We start from the raw sequence: 25,637 nt of genomic DNA, 5'->3' as shown, positions 1-25,637 counted from the left end.
AATGCTTCAAAAATGCCCCTACCTGTTTTAGAAAATACGACGATGGAATTTTTGTACATTATCTTATCAAAGACCTTACTTCTCTTGGAGGTTTAGGTATGGAGATAGGAACTTCGTTGAGTTTTACAGAGCATCATCATTATCAGCATCAGCGAGTGAGCCTTTACTTAACCTCCACCTATGTGGCCAGACTTTCAAGCCGGCATTGAAGCGATGTCCCGTGGAGTGCCAAAAAATGAGGAAATGATGTCTCATTTTCTTGAACGCTGGCCTGAACAGAACGAGTGGATTTGATATAGGTTCTAAAGATGGTACGGCTTGATATGAGAAACAAAACCCAAGTGTTTATTCGGTACTTCCACTTCATGATTGTCACATGTCCACGTATTTATTCCGTCCTCCACCAGATAGGAAATGAAAGACAGAAGGTAGTATCAACCAGAAAACCAAAAGGAAATCGCGCAACTTACCAGCTTAAGAGAATAACCCGTAGCTTTCCCGAATTACAATCTTTTTCTTGTCCGTAGCAAAGAAAAACGTCATTGGTTCTCATGCCCAGAGCAAGCCGCCAAGGACGACATGACTAGAGCCTCGTCTTTTCGTCTTTCGAGCTTCCCCTACATACATCTCGGCAGGAAGGCTGAGAGGAAAGCGCGCTTATCGATTCTATGACCAACCTCGTTGCTTGTCCCTCTCACTTCCGACGTCGAGTTGACCCCCTCAGACTCAGCTGTGCGGTAGTCTGGACTGGCAAGTGCAGCCACAACCCCACCGTCCTTGAGTACGAGTTGAACCAGAGTGACAATTGCTTGCAAATTCGCCGGATACAAGGCCCCTCGCGAGAAGTTGCCTGGCGTTCTCAAAGGCTTCGGGGCTTTGTTCTTGATTTCAGCTGGCAGTTTGTCGCAGAGATCGTTGTACAGGTTGCAGGGCATTTCCTCCTCCTTCGCCCGTTTGTTCGGAGATAGCATCATCCGCCTCTTCATCTCCTTTTGAACAGCACCCATGACATCGAGCAAGATGCTGGAGTCCCGTGTCGCGCCCTCTCCCCGCCTGTGAATTTCTGCCGCAAGAATCAAGGTATTCTTAGCCGTTGCGAGCTGTTCTAGCTGCTCCTTTGGTGCACCGCGTGCTTCTGCAACGCTAATTAACCTCTCGACGTATTTGATGAGGCCTAACCCCCTGTTGAACATTGCTCTCTTCGTGAGCTGCTCACTCAAATCGGCTAATTCGATGAGATCATCCCGCAACTCTGTTTGGAGTTTAAGGTAGATTTCTATGGCCTTGAGAAGGGCTCCCTCAAGGGAATTGTTGTTTGAGTTCCAGCGTTTGATGAGTTCCTCCGGCATAAGCCACTGACTGCGCTCCTCAATGACAATCATGTATCGACTGTTTTTGTGTTTTCTCCAGCTGCAATGTTGCTTGCAAACAGTACAATTGCCATAGTTCATGGCAGCACAGAAGTACTTCGATCCGTCATCGCGTAGGCGGCATACTTCGTGGCAGGTGAAGTTGCACTCAAGGCACAAAGTGGTGGCTAGGCCTGCGGGAAGGTCTTTCTGCACCGCCACGTCATGTGTGATCTTGACTTTCTGGCCGGGAGCAGCACCAACGGCTTTAGCGAGTGCTCCCATATTTGCAATCAAGTTCTGGGCCTCAGTTGCCGTGCGAAGGATTTTCTTTTCTGCAAGTTGACACTTTTGCTCCAGTAGGATTCGATCTTTCGTCACCTGGGCGCTGTTGATCGTAGGAATTGGCGTCATGGAATGGAGCATTTGCATGACCTGGAATTGTCCTCTGACGCACTGGATCCAGCCGTCACGGAAGGCATCACTCTGGACGCCTGTTGGATTGATGCTGAATGCACTGTTATTGACGGAAATCTCTCCATTCTCGATGGGCCATTCCAGCTTTCTCAAGGTCGCGCGAGCGAGGGGCTCACCGGCGTCACTAAAGGTGTAGATGGTTCTGAGACACGATTTGACGTCTTTAGCGAAGAGAGAAAACACATACGTCGCCACGGGCTCGAGGATTGTGGTGCGTGTCTCGTTGGCGCGGCAAGTGAAGATGATGGCGTTGACATGTGTGACCGTTTTGAAGAATTCTGACATGGCGGCGGTCACAAATGCGTCGCGCGCCACCCCTCTGGTGTCACCGTAGCCAGGAGTATCGACAACGAGAATCGTTCTGCCATAGAATAGAGGATTGAGTGGTCGAATCCTGTAACAGTTGACAATCTGTGTCACCGATTCGGCCTGATTGGCACCACGATCATCGACAACCAGTACGCGTGCCTCATCGTCTATCACACCACCGAAGAGAAACGAGATAAATGCATTGATCTGGGTGCTCTTTCCGTGACCGCTAGTACCAGCAAAAACGACCACCAAAGTGTTATCCATATCAGTGATATCGGATGCTTGTATCTCGGGCTTGAATTGAGGCGCGACATCCATGATGCGGACAACAACTTCGCCTCCAAATCTCCGGTCTGAGGTCGTCCGCGAAGCCACTTCCTCGAGCCCCAGGAATAGAGTTGCTTTGCGACCAGACTGGTCAAGACCCCATGGTGTCAACATAGAGCCGGGTGTTCCCTGAGATAGTGAAGCCCTATTCTTGGCGAAGAACGCAACCATCTCCGAAGCCACGGACGGCAACTTGGCTGTGCGGCCTACAGCAGGTATGCTCCATTCCGAAGGACCGATGAGTGTCTCGACGCTGATGGCTATACTATGGTCGCAGTCATCCGGCAAATCCTCAAGTAGTACTGTACTTGTGGAAGCGGAGAACTTCGCTTCCGTCACTTTCTCGTTCTCGCCTGCCCGGGGGAAAGCTCCGTCTTTCTGAGTATTCTTCTGACGGCGGTATTGCAAGATGAAGCCCGTGATTGGGAAGGCCGATCTTTCTCGCTCTTCTCGCTCTTCTGGCTCTCGATCCCAAGAGACGGTGATGCTCTGACCGAGCACTGTGAGTTGAGGGCTGGCAGGTGCCTTGGGGAGCAGACCTGTGACGATGAGATGCTTGGTGGGGCTGTTCGGGCTGTCCAAGAGAATGTCTCCCATGCTGGTCTTCACCCTTTTCCCTTCCTCGGTTCCGGGACGGTAAGCTCTCTGTATGAAAGCGATCCCGAACTCGACGGCACCTCCTGATAGCAGCCGTTGTTGACGAAGAGTCGCGCAAGACTGCCTGACGTTGGAGACAATTTGTTCGTTTTCGAACCATTCTTCTTCTACGTCATCGTCAGAGTCGTCGTCCGATGTGCCGACGCGGTCTCCTGTATCACCAGGTGCCTTCAAAAGGGCCTCTTGTAGTGGGTGGGTCTTGGCCCCGACGAAACGATCGCTCAAGGACAAAAATAGCCTCGGTCTCTGTACGTCGACCATCGACTGGTGTTGCAGTCCGCCGGCGGCGCCGAGGTGGTTGACAAATTTGTCCTCAACAAGCGCCGCGACAGTCCCATTCAGAACAAAAGCTTCATTCTCCTTTCGCTTGATAAATTTCTCAGCTATGGCGATGCGCTGCTCAAAGAGAGTGACGGTTGTTTGAAGCTCAGAGATCTTCTCATTCTTATCAGTCCTAACATCCCGCAACTCAGGCAGCAATTGACGTGCATCGTTCGTGAAGCTGGTTTGAGCATCGGCGAATATGGCTTGAAAATTGGATATCTGGCGTCCAATGGCAAGGAAGTGTTTTCGGAATACCTCGAGCTGAGCGAGGTCTTGCAGCTTAAGGGTGATTGTCAATCCAGCATGGAGCGTCTTTGCTGTCTTGTTGACCAATTGAGAGTCAAGAGCCCGTATGAGGCACTTCACCTTGCTGTTGATAGTAGAGAGTGGTAAGAGCTTGTAAGAGAGAGTGTTCATCTGTTGCGCTAGCTTCTCGGGCATTTCTGCTGTAACGCGTCGGGCATCGTCAAGGTTAGATACACTTTCGGCGATGGCGCCACTGTATGAGATCCTGACGTTTTCGAACTTCTCGTCCATCTGTTTTGAGAAGTCCACCGTGGCAGACCCATTGACGGGAATATTCGCAACGCCAGCTCTGAGCTCGCTCGTGACCTTCCTGGCCTCGTCGGCAGTGGAGCAGGACTGAACATAGCTGAGGGTAGCGCTGCCGCCTTCAACCACCTCGGAGACGAAGTGTGTGAAACGGTCACTGTCGAGGTATTGTTCGTACTTCATAGCGGCCAAGGTCTCCTGGGGAATGCGACGCGTGCGACGCACCACAGAGCACGATACATCAATGCGTGCCTCATGGGTGCTTGATTTCTTGTCACCAAGGTACCTGGCTGCGCCCGTTGCGGTGACCAGCTGAAGATCGAGGCCCAGCGAGCCCTCAAGCCCCAACGAGCTATTCTTGCGTGACTCCTCAAGTGATTCCGAGAAGTGGAACTCAGCCCCCTGGAGTTGCTTGGTGTCGATCTCCGCAGTGGGATTGACGGTACTGTTATCCCAGAGAGAAATACCACTGAAGAACTGTGACGTCCGCGCATCGTACATCATACCGAGCTGGACATCTTGATCAAGAGCAGGTTGAGAGATGGGCTGAGAAAGAACCAGGTCGTTTGAAGTGTGACCCATCTTGCCTGAACGCTGACAATGTGCAGTTGAAAAGATGATCACAAAAGTCAGAGGGAGACAAAGAAGAAGTGGAAAATGCCAGAATTTCTTGGAGCAGGCTGCGAGATTTCAACCTCTGATAAAGGCCAAAAGTGCATCTTGGCGAATTAGTCAAATAAGAAGTAAATGTATCTTTCCTCTCTGGTGGTTATTAGCAGGGGCTCGAGTTGGAGAATAAGACTTACATGTACATCAACACTATCAAACTGACGTTCCACGAGTTGGCTTTGAGGAGGCCACCGACATGTACGGTAGACCTATGGCGTTGCGCCTGCATCAATCCGAGACCTTATGATTAGCCAATTTTCTGCTTCTGTCTGCTCATTGCTGCAGGCTCAGCGCCATTCCCCAGGTGGCGACCGTAGGTGAGATTCACAGAATCACACGCAAGGAAGTCGCATTTGGTTCAAAAGTTTCTGTGGAAACATTGTTGAAGACTAGGCTATCTTCAAAAAATTTCCTGAAGCTTCGAATGGTCAAAGTCTGATTGTCGTTGTAGCTAGGGGCTGGGATTCGGCAGTTCAGCAGCCTAGGCTTGGTAGCTCAAGTAAAGATGAACGAGCAAACTTTCGCGATATCTCACTTTATATCCGCAAGGCTCTGGCTGGCAGCGCAATGGACATGCAGGTGTGACGTGTCACGTAATGACGTTCGAGTGGGTGGCGCTTTCAAGTAGCATAATTACTGCATGACATCTTGCCAGAACTTCACATCTCTCGGAACCTCGTTGAAGCATTGGTTGGAGCAACCCCATATTTGCCGAGCTTCCACATCAGTCGGCATTTCCGTTCGCAGTTCGGTGATCTGCCAGCCCGAGGATTGAACCAATCAAAATGCTAGGAGTCTCGGTGTATGGCGGGCGGAGCAGTCCAAAAGCGCAGGAATCCCGACGACATGTCGGGGATAAGCTCCGTCTTACTCCCTTCGCCATCAAATTTATCGTCCTCCTTCCTCTTCACAACTCACAATTATCTGATCGTCTGATAAGATCTCTTACAAACTTGCCAGTAGTACCATGAACCCGTCGAATCCCGGCTCAGGCAACAGCTTCCGATAAACTGGGCCTAATCTACTTGGTGAGATTCGGACTCAGTTCAAAAAGCCGAGCATCCCACCAAGCTCGCCCAGCCCGCGTCCCACGTTCGCATCCTCCCCCCATTTCCCAATTCTCCAACCAGAAACTTGTAGTACTCCCCAAATGGATTCTTTGAGAAGCCCAGATCAGTTCTCGGCGCCGAAGAAGCGGCGTAGGCCTGCTCTGGCCTGCGAACAATGCCGCCGTCGGAAAGTCCGCTGCGATAGGAACCTCCCCTGCAGCACCTGCGTCCGCTCGAAGCACTCACTCTGCACCTACACCTCACAAACAAAGCCGAAATCCAGGGAGAGTCCCAAACATGGGGCTGAAGGTAATGACGGTTCTCTCCACACTGCCCTTCGCCTGCCGGACCCTATCCTCCCGGTGTCATCATCCCTGCGGGCGAGACAACCGGTCACTTCCTCTTCCTCCGTCAGTGTAAACACACCCATAACTACCCGGACACGACAAGAGAATTTCAAAGACCCCGTTCATGGTTCCACCAAAGCCGGCGAGTCAGGTCTCGGGTTTCCTGAGCCTATCATCCCGACTTCTCGGCCCTTGTCAGAAGCATCTCCCTCTACTCACGATCCGAGGACGCTAGATGGGCACCCCCTCTTCGACTCAACTAGTCCCGGTGAACATACCGGCCCAGCGGACTTTGGGACCTGGCGGCCAGTGAACCCTACACGTACTTCGGCCGCCGTCAGTGTGAGAGCGGAGACTGTCTCGACGCCCGGAAGCTGCCCCGGTTCCTCGTCGACGGTGAATTCTCTGGTTGACAGGGTGAAGCAGCTCGAGCAGCAGCTATCGGATCTTACTGTGAAGTACGGGGCTCGTGAAGATGATGTAACTCAACCTACACCTGGCCTCCGGGAAGGGTTGAGATATAGCCGGGGCTGTGTCAGCAAGACTCGCTATTTTGGCCAGAGTCATTGGATGAACGCGGCTGATATGGTTAGTCATAGTCTTCTCGTTCTAATCTATCATTATTCAACGGTTTCAATTCCCTCTCCTTTCCCTAGAGGCCACCGGCATCCGGCTCTTTTGTCCTTTCTTTTCTGTCCTGCTATCATCTAGCTGTGGTGCCTGCCTTTAGTCCAGATTGCGGAACCATACGCTCCCATTGTCACATTTAATCAAAATACTAGATAGTGGGACACTGACACTTCCTCCAGTTGTACCGACTAGTCAACTTTGCAAGAAAGTTTGAGAACCGTCGTTCATCTCAACTCTACGTCGACCTAGAAAAATGCAAGAAGCTAGGCCGCATAATCAAAGCCCGCCGGACTCCCTCTTTCAGCACAATTTCAACTGGCAAGAGTATGCCTCCTCGAGAACTGGCAGATGTTCTAATCGGAAACTACCTCCGAACGTTTGAGTCCATCCACCGCATCATCCACATCCCGACCTTTAAAGCGGACTACGAAAAGTACTGGCTGAACCCATCCGAGGCAAGCGACTCCTTCATCATCACCATGCAGCTTTGCATGGGCATCGGCGCCACCATGCATGACGAGCGCTTCACTCTAAGAAACCTAGCCATCCAGTGGTTCTGGGAGGCCATGTTTTGGCTTATTACGCCTTGTGAAAAGTCCAAGATGACTATCCCCGGGCTGCAGATCCGGTGCTTGATGCACTACCTCCGACATACAGCCAACATCGGCTGCGATCTCACCTGGATCGGTGCTGGTGCCCTCATCAGAACGGCCATGTACATGGGACTGCATCGCGACCCCAAGTCAATCATCAAGATGTCTCCATACCGCGCTGAGATGCGCCGGAGGCTATGGGTCACGATCTTGGAGATCACCTTGCAGACGAGCATCGATTCTGGCGGCCCGCCTCTCATTTCACTAGACGACTTTGACACGGAATTACCGGCAAACCTAGATGACGAGCAACTCGTCGAAGACGGCGAGTCCGCCTTTCCCGTGCCCAGGGATCCGGGTACACACACACAGATGACAGTTTCCCTGGTTGTATTTGGAACATTCGCAGCTCGTCTTGCTGTAGCAAAGCGCGTAAATGAGTTCCGTTCCGATACAGTCTACGAAGAGACCCTTCGACATAGCAACGAACTCAGCAAATCGCTTCAGAGGATGATGCAGCAGCTCAAGGCACATCCGGCCGTCACTTCCTTCCAGCTGCGCTACGTCCAGTTCCTGACATACCGGCTCTTCTTCGCCCTCCACCACCAGATCGCCCCACTGGCGCTGCGGAATCCTGTGTACTACTTCTCTCGTAAGATGGTCGTTGACACAGCGTTGCGGCTATGCGAGGTCGCATTCTTGGCACCTGATAAATCGGGCACTGGCGCCACAGTGAAGCCTGCGGGCCCGTCTGAAGTGGACTTTCACCGGTTGACGATCAATGGTGCCGGTTTCTACCGGTCCGTTCCCTTCCAGAGCGTCATGACGCTTGGGCTGGAGCTTATCAACATCAAAGAGGAGGAAGTGAGGAACGGCCACTCTATGATCTACAGCGGCTCTGAAGATCAGCTGCGCGGCATCCTTGAAGCTGTCTATCAGTGGTCGAGAGATCGGATCCAATCTGGGGAGACGAACATCAAGGGCCACGCGCTAAGTGTGCTGCTCATTGCTCATATTCACGGCTTGGAGAAGGGTGTGAGCGACGACAAGATTGAGGAATTTTTTGAAGAGGCGTGTAAAGAGCGGGTTAAGGAGTGCCACGAGTTGCTTACGGAGTTGGCAGGGGGCGACGTTATTGAGGAAGGAGTGAATATGCCCGATGTCCACGATTTGGACATGGACTTTGATGCCGGGATTGACATGCTTGGGGATTGGGACTGGGCAACATCCGTGGTAAGTCTTCTTCCCCGCTAGCCCTAAACTGTTTTGAAGTCGCGCTCTAACGTGTTTTCAGGACAATAATGGGTTCGGATTCAGCAACATTATGAACTTCAACGCTATGCCTGAGATGTTCTCATGAAGTAGCACTCTGTCTGTTAGTAATGCTGCCTGTGGAACCACGACACGCTCATCTATATTTGTGTTTGCGCGAAAATCATTGTACAATTTAATGTAACATTGCGTCTTTCTGCACTAAACCGAGTGGCGGAAATAAATTCTCTCAGCTCAATCATAGACCACGTGCTTGATCAGACTACGCACCAGCGACGAAATCTATTTGCGGGAAATCGCCCCTTTTTGTTGACAAACAGGACAGGTTTAAAGAGCGATATGAGAACCAAATACACGAAAGATTAATAGATAGAGGGATCCATCACATTGGCGAGAAGCTGGTAGACCATTGAAACTGACCAAGTGTGATGATGAGTTTTCCTTATTGAATGATTGAACATAGGACTGAGAAGGAAAAAGAAAGAAGCCCACATGCAAGCAGGCGGAAGAACAACGAAGTCCCCTACGAAAGATGAAAAACCCGCTGGCTTAGCATGGCTATGAGTGAGATTTTCGCTGCGGAGATTCTGTAATTTCGGCGTTTGGCGGGAATAACAGCGGAATCCTGCTGCATTGTACTCTAATGCTCTGAAGTGCCTTGCCTACTTTAGCTGCAGTTCAGTGTGATTGCGACAGCATGTAGCAACCTGGGGCCTTAGCGGCGCAGTGGCTGCTTGCTGATGGCTCTCCTCTTTAGGTAGGTACTAAGGGAAACTTGGATGTAAGTTTTGAGACGTAACCGGCCAGCATCAGGATCGGATGAATGCCTCACACCGGTCGAGGAATTTGTAGATATGACTTAATGGAGTTAACAACTGTGCGGTGCAACAATATCCCGTCAGACAAACAGAAGTCCCTTCATAGACCCGTAAGCTTCGGACTTGGTCCTTTTGAGGTCTTACTGCCTTGGTGCAGATTCCAGAAGCAGCCGCGCACGTAATTCAGGCGCCGTGAGATGGCGATAGCGCTAACTCCGGGACGTCTTCCGCCGGCAGATGACTCTGTAATTCGTCTGCTCTGGCGCCAGGGTGGATTCAATGTCCGCAGGACGCGGCCGCACCGCCCGCTCCGTCTTAGACGGCTGAGATTGAAAAGACGGCCAAATCGCTGCTGACCTGACTGAGATGTAGATGATTACTCTCTCATCTTATTCACTTTTTGTATCCAGGGCACTGTAGCAGAAGTTAACATTTCCGCACTGACGTTGTTGTCATCTCTAGAAACACGACTCAACCGACACCACTAACACGATGCATCTCATCCTCACTGGAGCCACTGGCCTTGTAGGCTCAGGCGTTCTCGATGCCATGATCAAGATGAAGGACATCACAAAGATCTCAGTCCTCAGCAGAAGCCCGATCCCCATGGCCGAAGCCGCCAAAGATCCTCGGATCAATGTCATCATCCACAAGGACTTTGAAAAGTACGACGCAGACGTACTCGACAAGCTCAAGGGCGCAAACGGCGCTGTGTGGGCACTGGGCATCAGCCAGAACAAGGTCAGCAAAGAGTAAGCACAACCCCTCCAACCACCCCAACAAATATGAGAAGCGCTTACACGGCCACAGGGATTATGTCAAAATCACAAAGGACTACACTTTGGAAGCAGCAAAGGCTTTCGCCAACCTACCGCCGGACAACGAACCCTTCCGCTTCATCTACGTCTCAGGCGAGGGCGCAACGCAGACGCCGGGCCGCTTCAGCGCCATCTTCGCCCGAGTCAAGGGCGAGACCGAGACCCTCCTCTCCGAGATGCGCGCCGCGAACCCGCGTCTGCGCGCCGAATCTGTCCGCCCTGCCTTCGTAGACAAGGCCGGCCACAAGGCCGTCGAGACCTATGCGCCCAACGCCGGCGCGCTGTACAACGCCATGAATATGTTCCTCGGCCCCGTGGTTCGAACAACTATGCCGTCTTTTGTCAGCCCGACAGAGATTTTGGGCAAATTCATGAGTGAAATGGCGATGGGCAAGATGGACGACGGACTTGCTGCTGGCGGGAAGGGGATTATTACGCTTAACGGCGGATTGAGGGTCGTGGAGAATGTTGGCTTCAGGAGGTTGGCTGGTTTGCAGTGAAGATACCCCATGAGACATGAATCCCAGCGCGGACGTGTAAAGTAGCTTTTTTTTTTTTTTTTTTGTAGTATTGCGTTTCATTGGCAGTCAAATCATGGTTCACCATACCGGATGTTAAAATGTTCAGGGTTTACACTGGTTTGCGCTCGCATCTTTAGACATCGACAATCAGCTTGTTGCATTGCAAAGCTCTGAACCTATATAAAGCACAATCTGGGGCCAAGTCGCCAGCCGAAACCACTCATTGGATCCCGCAGGGATCCCCTGGCTCAATGGTCTAGTGGTATGATTCGCCCTTCGGGTTTACCAATCCTTGCGCACAGCGTGAAATTGGGCGAGGTCTCGGGTTCGAATCCCGATTGAGCCCTTCCGTCTTGCCAATTCTTGATATTTTGTGTCAAGGTTCGTTTGTTTTTGGCTGATGGTTATTTATGCATGTTCGTGAGCGATAGCAGCGTTGCTTTGACGTGGCTGTGGCCGGATAATCTCTTTCGAGGCCGAGAAAGAGCGGACTAACACGAAGGCATGGAACTCATGTTGAGAATGTATTTCGTTGATACGGCACGGCAACCTTCGCAAAAGAACATCACTCGATAGTAAGATAAACGGCAATGGATGATCAGGCAATATGAAGTGAATGCGAGCTACTTTATGTGTCGTTGTCGCCATGCAAGCTATCTGGAGCTGAACTCTCACTTCGGCATATTGCCAACACCCCCAGTGCCCCTTCCCATATCCAACGAATGCTAGAGGGGAAGACGCCCGAACGCCGCAATACGAAATCCTCAAGACCTCTAGTCTGGATCTCTCCTGGTCGTTGTAACCTTTCTGCCGTTTCTCATGATATCATCCCAGCAAGCCTTTCTCCTTATGCCTATCCCCGGACCCCGTCTTGTTGTCCTTGACGTAGGAGCTCCCACGTACATGTTGACTCGGAGTATCAAAGCGATGTCCATCATCCGAACCAATCTAAGACATATGGTTGGCAGCTTGAAGGCGTGTGTTGCTAGCGAATACGCTCTCTCTAGCTGCATCGCTTGGTCGGCCCGTGTAGTAGTAAGCCGTAAGGAGATGTAGTATGCATTACACCATGTAAGCAATATAGCTGCTGTCTGGTGCAACCCGTGACGATCCTGCTGAATCGTCCTCGTCGCCTTCTTCGTCCTCATATGGCGCGGGAATATGGAAGACGGTACCGTAGGCGGGAGGCGGGGTGTTGCCTTCGAAAGCAAGAAGCGGTCTCGCAGTAGGGTCCTCGCGCTCATATCGAGGGAGCGGCTCTGACTGGTCCCTAAAGCTGCGCAGGTTGGGCACCGTTCGTAGGTTGTCTCCGTAGTAGTATTGTGGTGGATTGTACCGGGCGTCAAGGTAGGCCACGAGCATATTAGTTCCGAGCGCTATGCTTCCGAAGAAGACGAAGCTGAGAAATATCAAGAAGAGTGCTTGAGGGAGAGACATATCCCAGGGGTCGCCGTGCATATCTTCCATGGCCTTGAGTTTGGAGTCGGAGATGCTGACGTCGTGGATGGCGAAGAAGTAGTCAACACGTCCCTCCGGAATGTACATATTGACGTTTGGTGTAATTGATGATTCTGTTCTGATGTGTATTTCGGTTGCGATGAGGCCTGATGACAGGATTTAGTGTGTATGGCGAGAAAGCGTGGTGTTGTTTTTCTCAAGTGGGTTAGAACAGAATCGTGGGTGCATCCCCTAGGAGAATGCATACAGCCAGGCAAAAGCTAGTCTTTAGGTGGGAGCGTGAGAGGTATTTATTCTACAATTCCTGGCCTTTCTCCGGAAGGAGACATTTAAGCTTCACGATTACCGTTGTTGCCAAACTAAGGTGGCTCCTGGACATCCTCAGGACCCGTCTCTCTCTCACTCAAGGAAGCACCTTGATACCACAATGTAGGACAAGCTTCCCTCCCGCCCACGGCTCGTCTATCTACGAACACCTGGAACACCAGAGCGTTGTGGTCAGGTGAAAATGCAGCATCACTCAATAACCAATGAGAACGGCCGGGGCAGGGGACAAGGATCGAATGCTTCAACTGTGCAGAATGCGAAGGTGAATTAATTCGTCTCACCATTATTTTCTTAGCAAGCCATTTCATACTTACTCACTTAGCTAAGGTACATGTACGCAAGATATCCCCCGATCAAGTGACATCACTCTCATTCGGCAGATCATCTGCTCCCTCAATGTTGTCTACATTCCCTTTATACCTAAGGCTTTCTTCCGTGAATATTGTAACTGTCATTAGATGTTAGCCAGTACCAATTACAGGACCACCTTATTACTAACACTGTCCAGTACCCATGAATAGACCTGTCTTTCAGGTCCTTCCGGACATCAACCAGGAAGGCCTGCACTTCTTCTTTCGTCCAGTTGTGTATGCGAGTAAAAGCGGCCATGGTGAAGCCCTCAACACCAGAAGACATATTCTCGTGGTTCCACATGCCCAATTCCTTATACTTGGGATCCCTAGCCCATGCGTTCGAGGGCCATTTGTCGCTCTGGATTGCAACATCAACGAATCCGACCTCTCTCATCATCTCTGCGAGCGGTTCGATGTGCTGGTAGGGTCTTCCAAACTTGATGGATGCATCATAAATCAGGTCGACACATCTAGAGACAGCATGTTCCGGCTTCAGGGTACCGTCGTCGGACTTGACGAACACATCGTACTCCTGCAGCTCGAGAAAACCGCCCGAATTGAGATTGCTGCGAACGGATGAGTCAACAACCAAACTTCACTTTCGTTTGCCCTGTTCTCGAAAAGGGTTCTTACTCAAAGCACTTCTTGATGTAGACCTTCCAATCAGTGATTGAGGAGTTCATCGCCCGTGTGTGGATGTAATCGAACGGCTGCGAATAGACCCAAGGCTCCTCTAGGTCATCAATCTCGAACCTGACATTAGGAGGGATGCTTGAAGGTGTCAGTGATTCGGACCCAGAGGCAAACGTGGTCCCCGGTATGGTTGTTAATTGAACTTGGCATTTGTATCGAGTACTTACAACTGTGGCATGGAAGGAGAAAGATCGATGCCGAGGACCTAGTGTTGTCGTTAGCTTTGCACCATGAGAGTCACTTATGAGTATTTAATACTTCAGCCTCAGGGTGCTCCTCTCCAAAGTCGACTGCCCAGATTCCAGTGCCAGTACCGACATCAAGGGCCCTGTTCACCTTTGAGTCGGGGGCGTTCGGCGGTGCGAGACCCAGCTTGTTATCCAAGGTCAGAAGGAAAAGGTTGTGTTGCAAGTCTGGCTTGCCTGTCAGCTGAGTTCAGGCCAGTTGAAACAGAAGGACTCACCCAGTCTGTCAGATTCTGATGCGTCATTGGGAATATGGTATTCTGCATCATCGACGTCAGGTGTGCTCTTATTGCCGATGTTCCATTGGGTCAAGACTCACGGCCATCTTTGTACTTGTGGTACGTTCGACCATTTTCGATTCGATAATCAAGAATGGAGGAGGTGATACTCGTGCTTGATGAAGCGATGCTCTGTTATTGATCATTAGCTTGACCATGATGTATAGGATATGGACACCGAGACTCGAACTCACCTCCCTCAGCTCCGACGCATTGTCATCGGGGGCCTAATTCGTGTCAACAATTGGAAATGAGATCCTGTGTCTTTCACTGTACATCTTGTGGGATGATATGTCCCGGGCCTTTGACGGTGGCCAGGTTCGTGGCAGCAGGGGCTGCGCTTGTGGTGTTGCTGGACATGGTCGGAAACGGAACAAGAACAAAGGCGTCGAACGTTGAGGTGAGGTCTTTCACCCTGAACAAAATGGCAATGTTCCCTTAAGAATTTCTTCGGTTTAAGGATGAGGAGATCACAATAGTGATACGATTAGCACGTGTCCTCAAGAGGCCTGATTGATTTCCCTTTACCCCTCTCCTTGGCTGGAGACAAGTATGCATGTTGGCGGCGAAGATACTATTCACGGCGTATGCAAGGTTCGTAAACATGGAACCAACGCACGTACCCTGGACGCATTGGTTAGGTAGAGTACGACGTGGAGCTTGTACGGTGCCATGATGCAGGGTATAGTTATAGTTATGCAGTACACAGTTGTTTGTGAGTGCGTTGGTAATTCCATCACTTTTCATGATACGAAAATAACTCCTCACGACAAAAGCAGAAGATAGCACTGTGATTTGATGTTCATGGCAATATGCAGATTGGGCTTCACCGTAGGACCCACGATCCCGCAAGCTGCAACAATTGGGTGATTTTACAGAGTAGTTGAGTTTGAGAGGTGCTCAAGATGATAGGCACGGCCGGTTTCAGTCCAGCAGGGTCGCCTTTAGGAAGCGGAGTATCCGAACGGGTGCATCTTCTTAGGGTTACTGTTTCCGAGATTGAGACAAAGTCAAATCTTCATTTGGTACTATCACCGTCATCAACGGCCTCGTTAGGACTGATAATCTCAGACTGATTCCACTTTGTCTCCCTCAGGCTTTCTTCCAAACACAGAGTAGCTAGCTCACGTTGTTAGCTTCGAGGCGGGATAACAGCAATGCCTGAGAGAGAAAGACGACTTACATTGGCCAGTAGGCATGAATATGCCGATCTCTCAAATCTTTTCGCACGTCAATGAGAAACAGGTGGACCTCCTCCTGAGTCCAATGGTGTGCCCTGGTGAGAGGGGCCATGGTAAAAGCCTCGAAGCCGTTGCAGAAATTTTCGTTATTCCAGATTCCCAATTCCTTGTATTTGGGATCCTTGGGCCAGGAGTTTGAAGGCCACTTGAAGACATGCATCTCCACGTCTACAAAACCGACCTCTTCCATCACTCGCACCAAGGGTGGAGTCTCCTGGTAAGGGCGTCCCATCATGACTGAGGCGTCGTACATGAGGTTTAGGCACATTACTAGGGCACTGTCTGGCTTGAGGGTCTTGTCATCAGACTTCGGGAAGAGGTCCGGTTCCTGGATCTCGAAATATCCGCCGGGAGTCTAGTGTCTAAGCGTGCAAGAATGTTAACTTAGGGTTCAGGCGGAGGGAAAAGCCTCGTGGTCACGGTGGGGCATTTGGAGGCGAGCATACTTGAAGGCTTGCTTGAGGAAAAGTTTCCAATCATTGATTGACGAGTTCATCATGCGACTGTGGATGTAATCGAAAGGTTCACTATAGGTCCATTCTTCTTCCAGGTCGTCGATCCCGAATTTGACGTTTGGTGGAATGCTGGTCACGGAAAGGACTTTTAGCTCTGGGGGCTGTTCTCAGACATCTTGTTGGAGTACAAAGTTAAGACTCACAATTCGGGCATTGATGGCGAGAGATCGATACCAAGCACCTCAGAGTCTTCGTGATCTTCGCCATAGTCGATAGCCCAAATGCCAGTCCCCGTGCCAATATCGAACACCCTTTTTGTCTTCGAATCTTTGGCATTTGGCGGTGCAAGGCCCAGGGCGTTGTCAAATGTCAATAAGAATAGATTGTGTTGGAGATCTAGTTCAAATGTTAGTTTTAGTAAAATTTCCATCGCCCACCCATGAGCGGCAACATACCCAATCGGTCTTGTTCTCGCTCATCATTAGGAAAGCTGTATTCTTTTGGACTTCAGTATCCGCCGACGAGAAAAGCCAGATCCAATCAAAACTCACTGCCATCCTTATACTTGTGGTAAGTTCGACCGTTCTCGAGTCTGTAGTCAAGAATTGAGCTCGAGACGCTTGTGCTCGAAGAAGTAATGCTCTGAATGTTCGTGTCAACTTCCTCTCTCGATGCAAGAGCACATTCGCGTGTGGTGACTCGGAAGATCATCTACTCACCTCTCCAAGTTCCGATGAACTGTCATCTGCGACCTAAGGCTTTTAGCTTTGTTCCCAGTTGGAGGTATCCAGCATACCTCATCCGCGACTAGCTCAACCGCGTCGTTAGCTTGGACACTGGGCGCGATATTCAGTGCGCTTGGCACAGCAGAAGAGTCGGTCGCAAGCATTGTTGCGGAAGACACTAGAGAGGCGTTGAGTAAAGCCGGGCTAGCTTTTCCAGGAGTAAGGTTTTTGCAGTTGATGTAAAAAATCAGAAATCTAAAGGGCCAGTACAGGTGATTTAATGCCATCCAAAGTACGGATACAGGAAATTGTATGCTTGCCACTGCCCCTCTGCTTGGCCGGATTCAATTATGCGGGATCCCGGCGAACATACTCTTTTCGGCGAGGAGACATTTGCGAAAAAGGAAGCAACGCGCGTAACACAGCGAGCCTCCCAGAAAGAATGGAGCTCGTACGATAACTTCATGCAGTTGGTTGTGATGTCTGATGCATGGTATGGTTGTTCGTGCATGGAAGACATGTCGTTGGATCACATCACGGGGACATTTCCGACAATTTCCAGCTGCAGCAGATGTTTGCTTCGTGGTGCTACCCAAAAATTTGACACATATGGATGATACGTCGCGGCTCACTTGGGTGTGGCTTGGTGAGGCTGAGAGGAGGTGTCATTGCAGGAGATTCGGGAGGGTCCCTTCGATGGTTCATCCATACTCGGACACCCAGAGTTGGGACGATCGGGCTTCATTAGTAGGTGATAGCGCAAGCAAGTTGACACGTTAGGTGTGCGCCATGCAATCAAGCCGGAGACGGATTTTGAGCATGACAAAGAGGAAATAGCACGAGCAACTGGGAGGCATGGAGTATTTCGAAGCAGCTCATCGGCGAAAGCCAGCTAGGATAATCGCACGAATGTGTCATTTTGAAGACAAGCTTTCAGCAGGACCCGTCCAGAGTTGTAGACCAGCGGGGCCACCCCGATCCATCATCTCAAAATGTCGCTATTTGAGTTCAGCTAAACCGTTGGGTTGACAGATGCAAGACTGGCAACCCCGGATTCGAGGCTCACTGCAATGGCGTTTACGATTCAGCTCGTCCAATGATCGTTGATCGTTTGGATCAGACTATCCCACAGAGAAAGGATTCGGTTGCTGATGATCTGCTCCCAACGCGCTCCACAACGGCTTCGGAAAACCCTGGGCGGCCTATTCCATACAGATACAGCATTTACCGAGAATCGGGAGCGACTAACGTCCCGAGCCGTCGGCCGTGCAGGCCAGAATCGTAATGCCGCCAATATCGAGCCCCACTCGACGTGCTCCGTCTTCTGACCGTATAAGCCGTCACTGAACTGCCGGGATATCCTCGTCATGACTGAGAACGAGTGATCACTGACTTTGAGAAATATATAAGCTAGAGATTTTGGTCTTAGAGGTCTTGATCATACCAGCACAATTCTTTCGATTCAGCGATAGTTTCATCAAATTTTAAGTCCAATAAGCCAAAAGCGCCAACCATGACCCTCATAGCTCAACAAATCAATGGCGATTCTGCACACGACGGTGTCCCCAAACCAACGCACGAAAGCACTTTCTTAGATGGCGTGCTCCGATGGCCATCTACAGGACTCAAGGTTCTCATCGTTGGTGGTGGGCCTGCCGGCCTACTGACCGCTCTTGAGTGCTGGAAAAAAGGACACGATGTCGAAGTTGTTGAGAAAAACAGCAAAAACTCTACAATTGGTGAGCCATGTCTTTTATACATGAAGCAGAAAGACCGAATAATCAGAAACAAATGGACTAGCTGACACTTAGACACAGGCGATGTGATTTTCATCGGACCATCTGCTCTAGCAACTTTCAAGGACTACCCGAGCATGCTTAAGGAATATCACCGCCAATCGTGGGATGCATTCTGTTCATACCGAAGACTTGATGGCGAAGAGGTCTGTCAGCCTCAAGAATTTGAGTACAACAGAGACGATGTCCAGCCTCACGTTGCTTGGCCCCTGAGAATCAGGACTATGGTTAGCCGACCGGGCATGTCAATCATGTTCTACGACCAGTGCATGCGTCTAGGCATCCCGGTCAAGTTTGGCGTGAATGTCGTTGACTATATTGAGAATGCTGCCGAAGGAACAGGCACTGCTGTCACAGCTGATGGCCAGCGACTCACGGCTGACATTGTGGTTGCTGCGGATGGTCTAGGCACCAAGTCGCACAAAGTGGTCATGGGAGAAGCAATCAGAGCCGTTCCCACAGGATTCGTCATTTGCCGCATCTTCTACCGTCTTGACCCAGTAAAAAACAAGAACCTCTATGAGAAACTGATCAAGACGACGAGACCTGATCTTCGCACTCATTCCGGGTGACTTCTTACCGAAACTTGATGAACTCTTCAGTATGCTGACTTTGGTTTTACAGTGACGACTTCCATTGCATCTTTATCACTGCTAATGACTCTATTGTCATCGCAATCACGATGCCGGTATGCCGCTTTTCCCGGACCACACTCGCAACTAGTTTTGCTCTCCTGGCAGATGGAAACGACTAATCACTACCGTTATAGGACGATGGGACTGCATCGGAGTCATGGGCTGAGACCATCACTGGCGATGAGTTTGTCAGTAAACTACCAGTCACCGAAGGATGGGACCCTTTGATTTTGGAAGGTATTCGCAACATCCCCGAGAACAGCATCGTCAAATGGCAGCTCTGCTGGCGCGATCCTCAGCCTAAGTGGACATCGCCCGAGGGTCGGATTCTTCAGCTTGGTGATAGTGCGCACGCCTTTATTCCATCTTCGATATCTGGCGCATCTACAGCGCTGGAGGACGCTCAATCTCTGGCTGAATGCTTGCGTCTCGCCGGAAAGAAGGACGCCAACATTGGAACCAAGGTTCACGAACTATTGCGGTATGTTCAACTCCCAATACATATGGCCTCTGGTCTCTCGAGCCAAACTGACGGTGCATGAAACCAATAGCATTCGACGCGCCTCTACCCTCCAGCGTCTTGGATTCGCCAATCGACGAGAGATGCACCGGAAGGGTGGATTCGAAGAGGTCATGAAATCTGCAGCAAAAGGAGGCCCGATGGGACTTGGCAAATGGATATGGACTCACGACCCTGCAAAGTACGCCACTGAAAAGTTTGCCGAAGGCCGCAGTCATCTCGAGAATGGCACTCCCTTTGAGCATACAAACCTTCCCAAGGGGTTCAAGTGGGAACCCAACTGGACCATGCAAGAGGAGATTGAGAAAGAGAAGCGGGGCATTCACACTCCTGACCTGAAGATGAATGGTGACTGGAGCATCTACTAGACCTACACGACGTGTTATATAGACGTCCTCTGTCAGTATTATAGAGTTAGAAACATATACAGAGGCTTAGAATCAATAGAATTTGTTTTCAAACACAACATCAATCACTTTGATCCTGACTCAACATCCATTTCGGCATGTACCTGCGAGATATGAAGCCTCAGTACTGCGGCCACCACGGCTTGATGCCCACTTCTACCACATCGATCGGCCTTGAAAAATCCTGAAGTTCATCACGTTCATTAGGGTATATCTACTATAACAGTCTATTTCATTACATATTCTTGTAGTCTTTGTAGGCTTAGTACTTTGCAGTGCGGTTCGTAATGTAAGGACTGCTGGATGCCGAGGACATGACGAAGCTCAAAGGGAAGACATGCAGTCAGTCTGATCACCTAGAGTCAAGTGATGTGGTGAGCTCAGTGAGACTGCAAATTCAGGTGATCTGTCGTCATGATCAAAGGTTGAGGTGGAGCGCCGCCGAGTGTCGGTTTATCGCAGGAGGAGCGCCGCCGTGCTCCAGCCAGATTCGATTTGTAAACTGATTGAATTTGTAAATGGCTCCGATTTGTAAACGTGTTTGATTTGTAAACCCAGCTGACCACCGATAACCACCGTGATCCTTCCGGCCAGCCGCTGCTAGTACCTGGAGCTGTCGCTTACCAGTTGCTCGAAGCAGAAAACGGTCGGAGCTCCTACTTTGAACGACTTTACGAAATAAAGTGGGCTCCATTACCGAAGAATGCAATTGGCTAAGGATGTCAATTTAAACGCGGTCCATTGATCCTTTGTCCTCGAAGTTCAAGCCGTAACCTAGCACAAGGCACGGATGTGGCTGCAGGAGGTGCTTACACCTTATGGGCGCCACGTCTGTTGTCCGGACATTGGCGCGGGGGCTGAAGTATATATGATGGAGAAGTCCGACAACATCACGGGGATCAATCCCCGACCTGCATCATCAAAATCGACTGCTCTTCCACATTCTTGCAAGGACTGCAGTAGAAGAAGAAGCAACGATGGATTCGACCGCGATTTTCAGAGTCGACGGCATCGTCGCCGTGATTACAGGCGGCGGGACAGGTATGCATCCTTCGGCAAGACGTTGATGAGCCCAGAGCTAAGACCGCACCTAGGTATCGGCCTCACAATGGCGAGGGCTCTGGTCTCTCAAGGTGCCGCCAAGGTCTACATTCTCGGGCGCCGTCTTGAGATGCTTGAGGCCGCGGCCAAAGAACATCCCAATCTGATCCCCCATAAGTGCGATGTCACCTCAAAGGAAGACCTCCAATCCATTGTCGATCGTATCACTAAGGAAGTCGGCTATGTCAACCTCGTTATCGCCAATTCAGGTGTTCTTGGGCCTTCTGTTCGCTTTAACCCAGCGCATTCCATTTCCGATTTGAAGAAGATTCTCTTCGATGACTTTTCCATGACGGAAATGACAGAGGTTCTGCACGTGAACATCACAGCTGCCTTTTTCACCATGTCAGCCTTCCTTGAACTCCTTGATGCCGGTAACAAGAATGCTCTCAAGGGTGGTTTCGGCAAGCCGGACCGGGAAGGTAGCGACGTTATCGCCATCCAGAGTCAAGTTATCTTCACGAGCAGTATTTCGGCCTTCAGTCGGCATTTCTCCTCGACGCCACCGTATTTAGCCAGCAAGACTGCCATCATGCAGCTCACTAAGCAAGCTAGCAGCCAATTGGCTAGACATGGCATTCGTGTGAACGGCATCGCCCCTGGATGTGAGTACTACGGTTCTGATTCTGCATCTCAATTCCACAAAATTAATAAACTCCAGTATTCCCTTCCGAGATTGCTGCTGGGCTTATCGGTGACCGCAAGCCAGACTGTGAGTCTCCTGATGATACGAAATTCATTCCTGCGAGGAGGTTCGGAGGAGATGAGGAGATGACCGGAGCAATTCTCTACCTTACCAGTCGTTCCGGCAGCTATTCGAACGGTTCGATCATGGTCATGGACGGTGGTCGGTTGAGCGCCATGGCGAGTTCCTACTAGAAGTATTGTAGTTCCTAATGTCGGTCAATTCTGATTCCTAATTGAGGGTATCACAGCTCAATGCCTGCACATTATATGATATCGATGGATACAAACTTAACAGAAATAACCAAAGAGCAGACATGGAGATTCGATATTGTGTGCTGTCTCAAGTGAAATTATGTAAACAGACCTGGATATCGGGAGTTGCCGCCAGCCACATTGTGTATATGGGCAATTGGCTTTTCATTCGTCTGCCAAGATGAAGAAGTCAGACATCCAGGTTCTGTGACTACCCGGGCTGACCGAGATTATAAAAATACAAAACACTATTTTCAGTTAAAAGACAAGACAATAGCCAGCGCGTCTTTTTGAACTTGCAGTGCGTTGTGATTTCGACATGAATTACCAGCTTGCCAACAAAGGCTGATCCAACGACCTTTAACTACCAAGAGAACTAATGCAGAGTACTATCTGTGCATGAGGAGGAATACTCACACAAAGACAAGACATCGGCATCTGATTTCTCACAAAGATATTGTCTGTGGCAATGTGTCACCAATCGCCGCTACTGGGCAGGAGATAATAATGAAGCGATCCACCGGCATCGGAATGCAGAGTCAAGTCCACGACCTTACAAGCAACTTCCAGAAATCTTATTCTCAGGCTTACTCGGCACTCTCAACTTCGTACAAGCCCTACGCCAGATCTTATACAGTATCAAGTTTCTACTCATATCGCCTGCCCTACTTGACGTAACCCAGGCGCACCTCCCCCTCCTCGTCAACACCTGTAGGCATGGATGGCCTCCCAGTGTCCAACGAAGCCGAACGCGTCAACCATGTGCTGCCTCTCTTCCGAGTTTATTTCGGAGAAGAACTCGTTGATGAGTTCCGCCGACAGCGGGAAACGGATGAGAACGACGTGATGACACGAATGTTCAAAGCCGCTGGCGACGGCCAGCTTGACGGCTTGTTGAGGAACATTCTGTATAAACACGGTGTTAGTGATAAATATCACGTTCCTGATTGGATGCGCAGAGCAGCGAAGCAGTTGCACAGACTAGCCGATGGCTCTTCGTTGCGGAAATGGAAACGCAGTCGTCGGCGGAAGGCAAGAGACACAATTGGGAGACGCCTGGCGAAAGCTGAACTCTTCCGAATGACGTTTTCAAGTAGTGAATGGGAAGCTGGACTTCAAAGGCAACCTCTCTCTTACCTCGGTGTATACCAGCACTTGTATGACCTTCGCCAGGGCAACCCGAGTGCAGCATTTGACGCCGTCTTGGACGACCAACTTCGTTGGGGCTTCCGTGCCAACTACCTCGTGGCAAACATTGCAGAATTGCGAAGACTTTGGCCGACAAACGGGAATTGCTTCGTATTTTCTTTCCGAAACTGGAGGTGTGTTGGTTCTCGCACCATGCACATGATCCGCATGCAGCAGTACAGGGTACTGACATCCTACATTCGATGCACAACAATATTCCCAAAGAGGCACATGGTAGCTGAGGGTACAAGGAAGGACAAATATACAGGCCTTGCTGGCCGGGCGATGACGTATATTGTGACTAGGATCATTGATGCCTGTATTCCGGAGCATGAGTGGCCAAGTATGTTGCTGCAGATGCAGGCCCTCGTAGATAGATTGGAGGAAACCCATAAGGACCGCAGGATCTGTGAAATCAGGGACTTACTGTCGAACTGAGTTCGAACATGCCATGAAGTTCAAGTCGATGAAGCTTAGATAACCCCCGAAGCTGACCAAGTAACTTCCCATGGTCGGTGTATGGAGCGATGGCTGATATGTCGAAACCCTTGCCGTCTGGTCAGATTAAAGCAAGAGTCCGTTCATATATAGGGCGTCAAATGGTTCAAAACCTTTGTCAAGGTCTATTTTCTTCTCTTTTTGACTCACTCCAGAATTCGGTTTAGGTTTCTTGATACCAAGGTTCTTTCAAGAAGGGACTTTCAGCCGGATGCTATGCGCGCAACAATCACATCAAGAACCATAGAGGTAGAGAAACTCTGTAGTTTCTCCGTTCAAGCCAACAAACACGTGCTGAAAACCTACATTTCTTGACTATGTATATAATAAGATGGCTACTTGAAGGCAGAGGAGGTTTTTTCGAGCAACCACCAGACATCAATCATTACCCCTAGATCGCACACAACACGTTGAGGAGTCCACAGCATCCCGTCACAGTAAACACCACAAAATGGCCTCCTTCCAGATCTTATCCGATTTACATCTTGAACATAACAACTACTCAAACTATCGCATTGTACCAACGGCACCATACCTTGCTTTGATCGGCGATATCGGATGTGTCAAAGATCCCGGCTACATTGGCTTTATCAGAGGCCTGCTGGACCAATTTCGCGTTGTCTTCTATGTTTTTGGCAACCATGAGCCATATGGCTCTAGCTGGGATAACGCATGGGAGACGTTGGACAAATTCGAAAAAGCAAATCGAAGCGAACGGAAGAAGAATCCTGAAAGCGCAGTTGGCGAGTTCGTCTTCATGTATCAGCGAGAATACCGAATTCCCGACAGCCACATAACGGTACTGGGATGCACACTGTTCTCCAATGTCCCATCAACGAAAATGACACCAGTCAGCAACGGCCTAAACGACTTCCGCGAAATCGATGGCTGGACTGTGGAGGAGCATTGTCAACTGCACAAGCAAGACCTAGCCTGGTTGAACAGCAGAGTCAACGCCATATCCGTCGACTCTGACCGCAAGATTGTCATCTTCACGCACTACAGTCCGACCGAAGATACCCGCGCCGTTGAACCTTGTCATGCTCAAAGCGACATTAAATCTGGCTTCCAAACAGACTTGCGAAACGAAGATTGTTGGAAGAGCCCTAATGTCAAGGTCTGGGCGTTCGGTCATACACACTACAACTGCGACTTCGTGGATGAGGCGACAGGAAAGCGTCTCTACACCAACCAAAAGGGCTACTCGCAGGACCACTCTCCAGGCTTCAGGGAAGGCAACGTGGTTCACGTGGATTGAGGCTCAAAATGAGAATTTGGTCTCAATGCTCTCGGCCGGGGAAAAGGTGGTTCCCTGGTCCCCAGGAACCCCAGACGAGTTTCCTCCTCGAGTTGGCCATATGCATCTTACAATCGTAGCCAGACTCTAGCCGCTCGGAAGTGAGAAGAATTACTTGCCTACCACTTGATCAGCATAATTTTTCACAGGGGACTCAAGTGGAACGCAATTCTGGTTTTTCGTTCTGCAAAGTGGTCAGTGTTCCGAATCGTCCCGATTCTCGCGTCCGTATTCAGTGGAGAGAATGGTCGGTCAGCTGTCGCAGCCTGCGAGACACTCGTTCTAGAAGAGGCCACGCTCGAGCTCACCGACTCGGTGGTACCACGACCCTCTTTTACCCCTTTCTCCCCAAACTCAGGCGTGCGGAGGATCTCGGAGGCTCTCCGGTGAGACTGAAGTGCGGGATGAACAGGAGGCATCGAGGCAAGCATCGAAAAGTTTGGGACGGTCATCGGATGGTGCAAAACATGGAGAATTGGACATGATTCTGGGGTGTGGTTGGGGAATCAGTCCCAGCAATTGAGCAAAAGGATGGAGAAAACTCGAAATAGATGGTAGCAGACGTGTGAAATCCAAGAAAGCCAAGACTTCGCTCTCCATTTATCATTTCTCCTTTCCCCATCAAAGACGTTCGAGTCGGTCCGTTGAATACAGCGAGAGTCTTGGGCGATTCCCACTCGCAATCGGACCGTTACACTCCACATTCCACCCCGAAACTGCGGAGAACGGGGCATGCAATTTGGGGCCCCGACGCTCCGCGCATGGC

The 25,637-nt window shown here is 50.3% G+C and overlaps 8 protein-coding genes across 8 annotated transcripts; 5 read left to right on the top strand and 3 right to left on the bottom strand.

The window, feature by feature from the left end:
• Window positions 1–270: 270 nt before the first annotated feature.
• Window positions 271–5,284, bottom strand: HER10_EVM0001731 (uncharacterized protein). Its single transcript, XM_035471469.1, has one exon. It carries the CDS (start codon window positions 4,578–4,580, stop codon window positions 618–620), a length of 3,963 nt encoding a protein of 1,320 aa, XP_035326555.1. The 5' UTR covers window positions 4,581–5,284; the 3' UTR covers window positions 271–617.
• A 305-nt stretch (window positions 5,285–5,589) lies between these two features.
• Window positions 5,590–8,860, top strand: HER10_EVM0010917 (fungal specific transcription factor). Its single transcript, XM_035480361.1, has 3 exons — window positions 5,590–6,651; window positions 6,873–8,519; window positions 8,581–8,860. The coding sequence occupies exons 1-3, from the start codon at window positions 5,818–5,820 to the stop codon at window positions 8,644–8,646; spliced, it is 2,547 nt and encodes an 848-aa protein (XP_035327261.1). The 5' UTR covers window positions 5,590–5,817; the 3' UTR covers window positions 8,647–8,860.
• Window positions 8,861–9,770: 910 nt separating this feature from the next.
• HER10_EVM0008977 (nucleoside-diphosphate-sugar epimerase) lies at window positions 9,771–10,729 on the top strand. Its single transcript, XM_035478482.1, has 2 exons — window positions 9,771–10,128; window positions 10,187–10,729. The coding sequence occupies exons 1-2, from the start codon at window positions 9,869–9,871 to the stop codon at window positions 10,692–10,694; spliced, it is 768 nt and encodes a 255-aa protein (XP_035327112.1). The 5' UTR covers window positions 9,771–9,868; the 3' UTR covers window positions 10,695–10,729.
• Window positions 10,730–11,777: 1,048 nt separating this feature from the next.
• HER10_EVM0011092 (uncharacterized protein) lies at window positions 11,778–12,260 on the bottom strand (the record flags this gene model as incomplete). Its single annotated transcript, XM_035480532.1, has 2 exons — window positions 11,778–12,114; window positions 12,151–12,260. 2 exons carry the CDS (start codon window positions 12,258–12,260, stop codon window positions 11,778–11,780), a joined length of 447 nt encoding a protein of 148 aa, XP_035327279.1.
• Window positions 12,261–12,920: 660 nt separating this feature from the next.
• Window positions 12,921–16,654, bottom strand: HER10_EVM0007297 (uncharacterized protein; the record flags this gene model as incomplete). The annotated part of the gene is made up of 9 exons (XM_035476856.1): window positions 12,921–12,948; window positions 13,000–13,419; window positions 13,487–13,624; window positions 13,714–13,751; window positions 13,805–13,959; window positions 14,010–14,051; window positions 14,111–14,201; window positions 14,264–14,296; window positions 16,562–16,654. The coding sequence occupies 9 exons, from the start codon at window positions 16,652–16,654 to the stop codon at window positions 12,921–12,923; spliced, it is 1,038 nt and encodes a 345-aa protein (XP_035326975.1).
• A 1,349-nt stretch (window positions 16,655–18,003) lies between these two features.
• On the top strand, window positions 18,004–19,809 carry HER10_EVM0002140 (uncharacterized protein; the record flags this gene model as incomplete). Its single annotated transcript, XM_035471865.1, has 5 exons — window positions 18,004–18,229; window positions 18,308–18,854; window positions 18,911–18,974; window positions 19,056–19,402; window positions 19,473–19,809. The coding sequence occupies 5 exons, from the start codon at window positions 18,004–18,006 to the stop codon at window positions 19,807–19,809; spliced, it is 1,521 nt and encodes a 506-aa protein (XP_035326590.1).
• Window positions 19,810–20,767: 958 nt separating this feature from the next.
• On the top strand, window positions 20,768–21,828 carry HER10_EVM0000686 (short-chain dehydrogenase; the record flags this gene model as incomplete). The annotated part of the gene is made up of 3 exons (XM_035470456.1): window positions 20,768–20,889; window positions 20,943–21,554; window positions 21,611–21,828. The coding sequence occupies exons 1-3, from the start codon at window positions 20,826–20,828 to the stop codon at window positions 21,826–21,828; spliced, it is 894 nt and encodes a 297-aa protein (XP_035326478.1). The 5' UTR covers window positions 20,768–20,825.
• A 2,197-nt stretch (window positions 21,829–24,025) lies between these two features.
• HER10_EVM0005165 (calcineurin-like phosphoesterase) lies at window positions 24,026–24,832 on the top strand (the record flags this gene model as incomplete). Its single annotated transcript, XM_035474788.1, has 1 exon — window positions 24,026–24,832. One exon carries the CDS (start codon window positions 24,026–24,028, stop codon window positions 24,830–24,832), a length of 807 nt encoding a protein of 268 aa, XP_035326837.1.
• Between the last annotated feature and the right edge of the window lie 805 nt (window positions 24,833–25,637).

Source organism: Colletotrichum scovillei, assembly GCF_011075155.1.
Source record: "Colletotrichum scovillei strain TJNH1 chromosome Unknown Contig00011, whole genome shotgun sequence".
NCBI lineage: Eukaryota > Fungi > Ascomycota > Sordariomycetes > Glomerellales > Glomerellaceae > Colletotrichum > Colletotrichum scovillei.
Note: the sequence above shows the minus strand (reverse complement) of the source record. Positions and strands in the feature narration are given on the sequence as shown.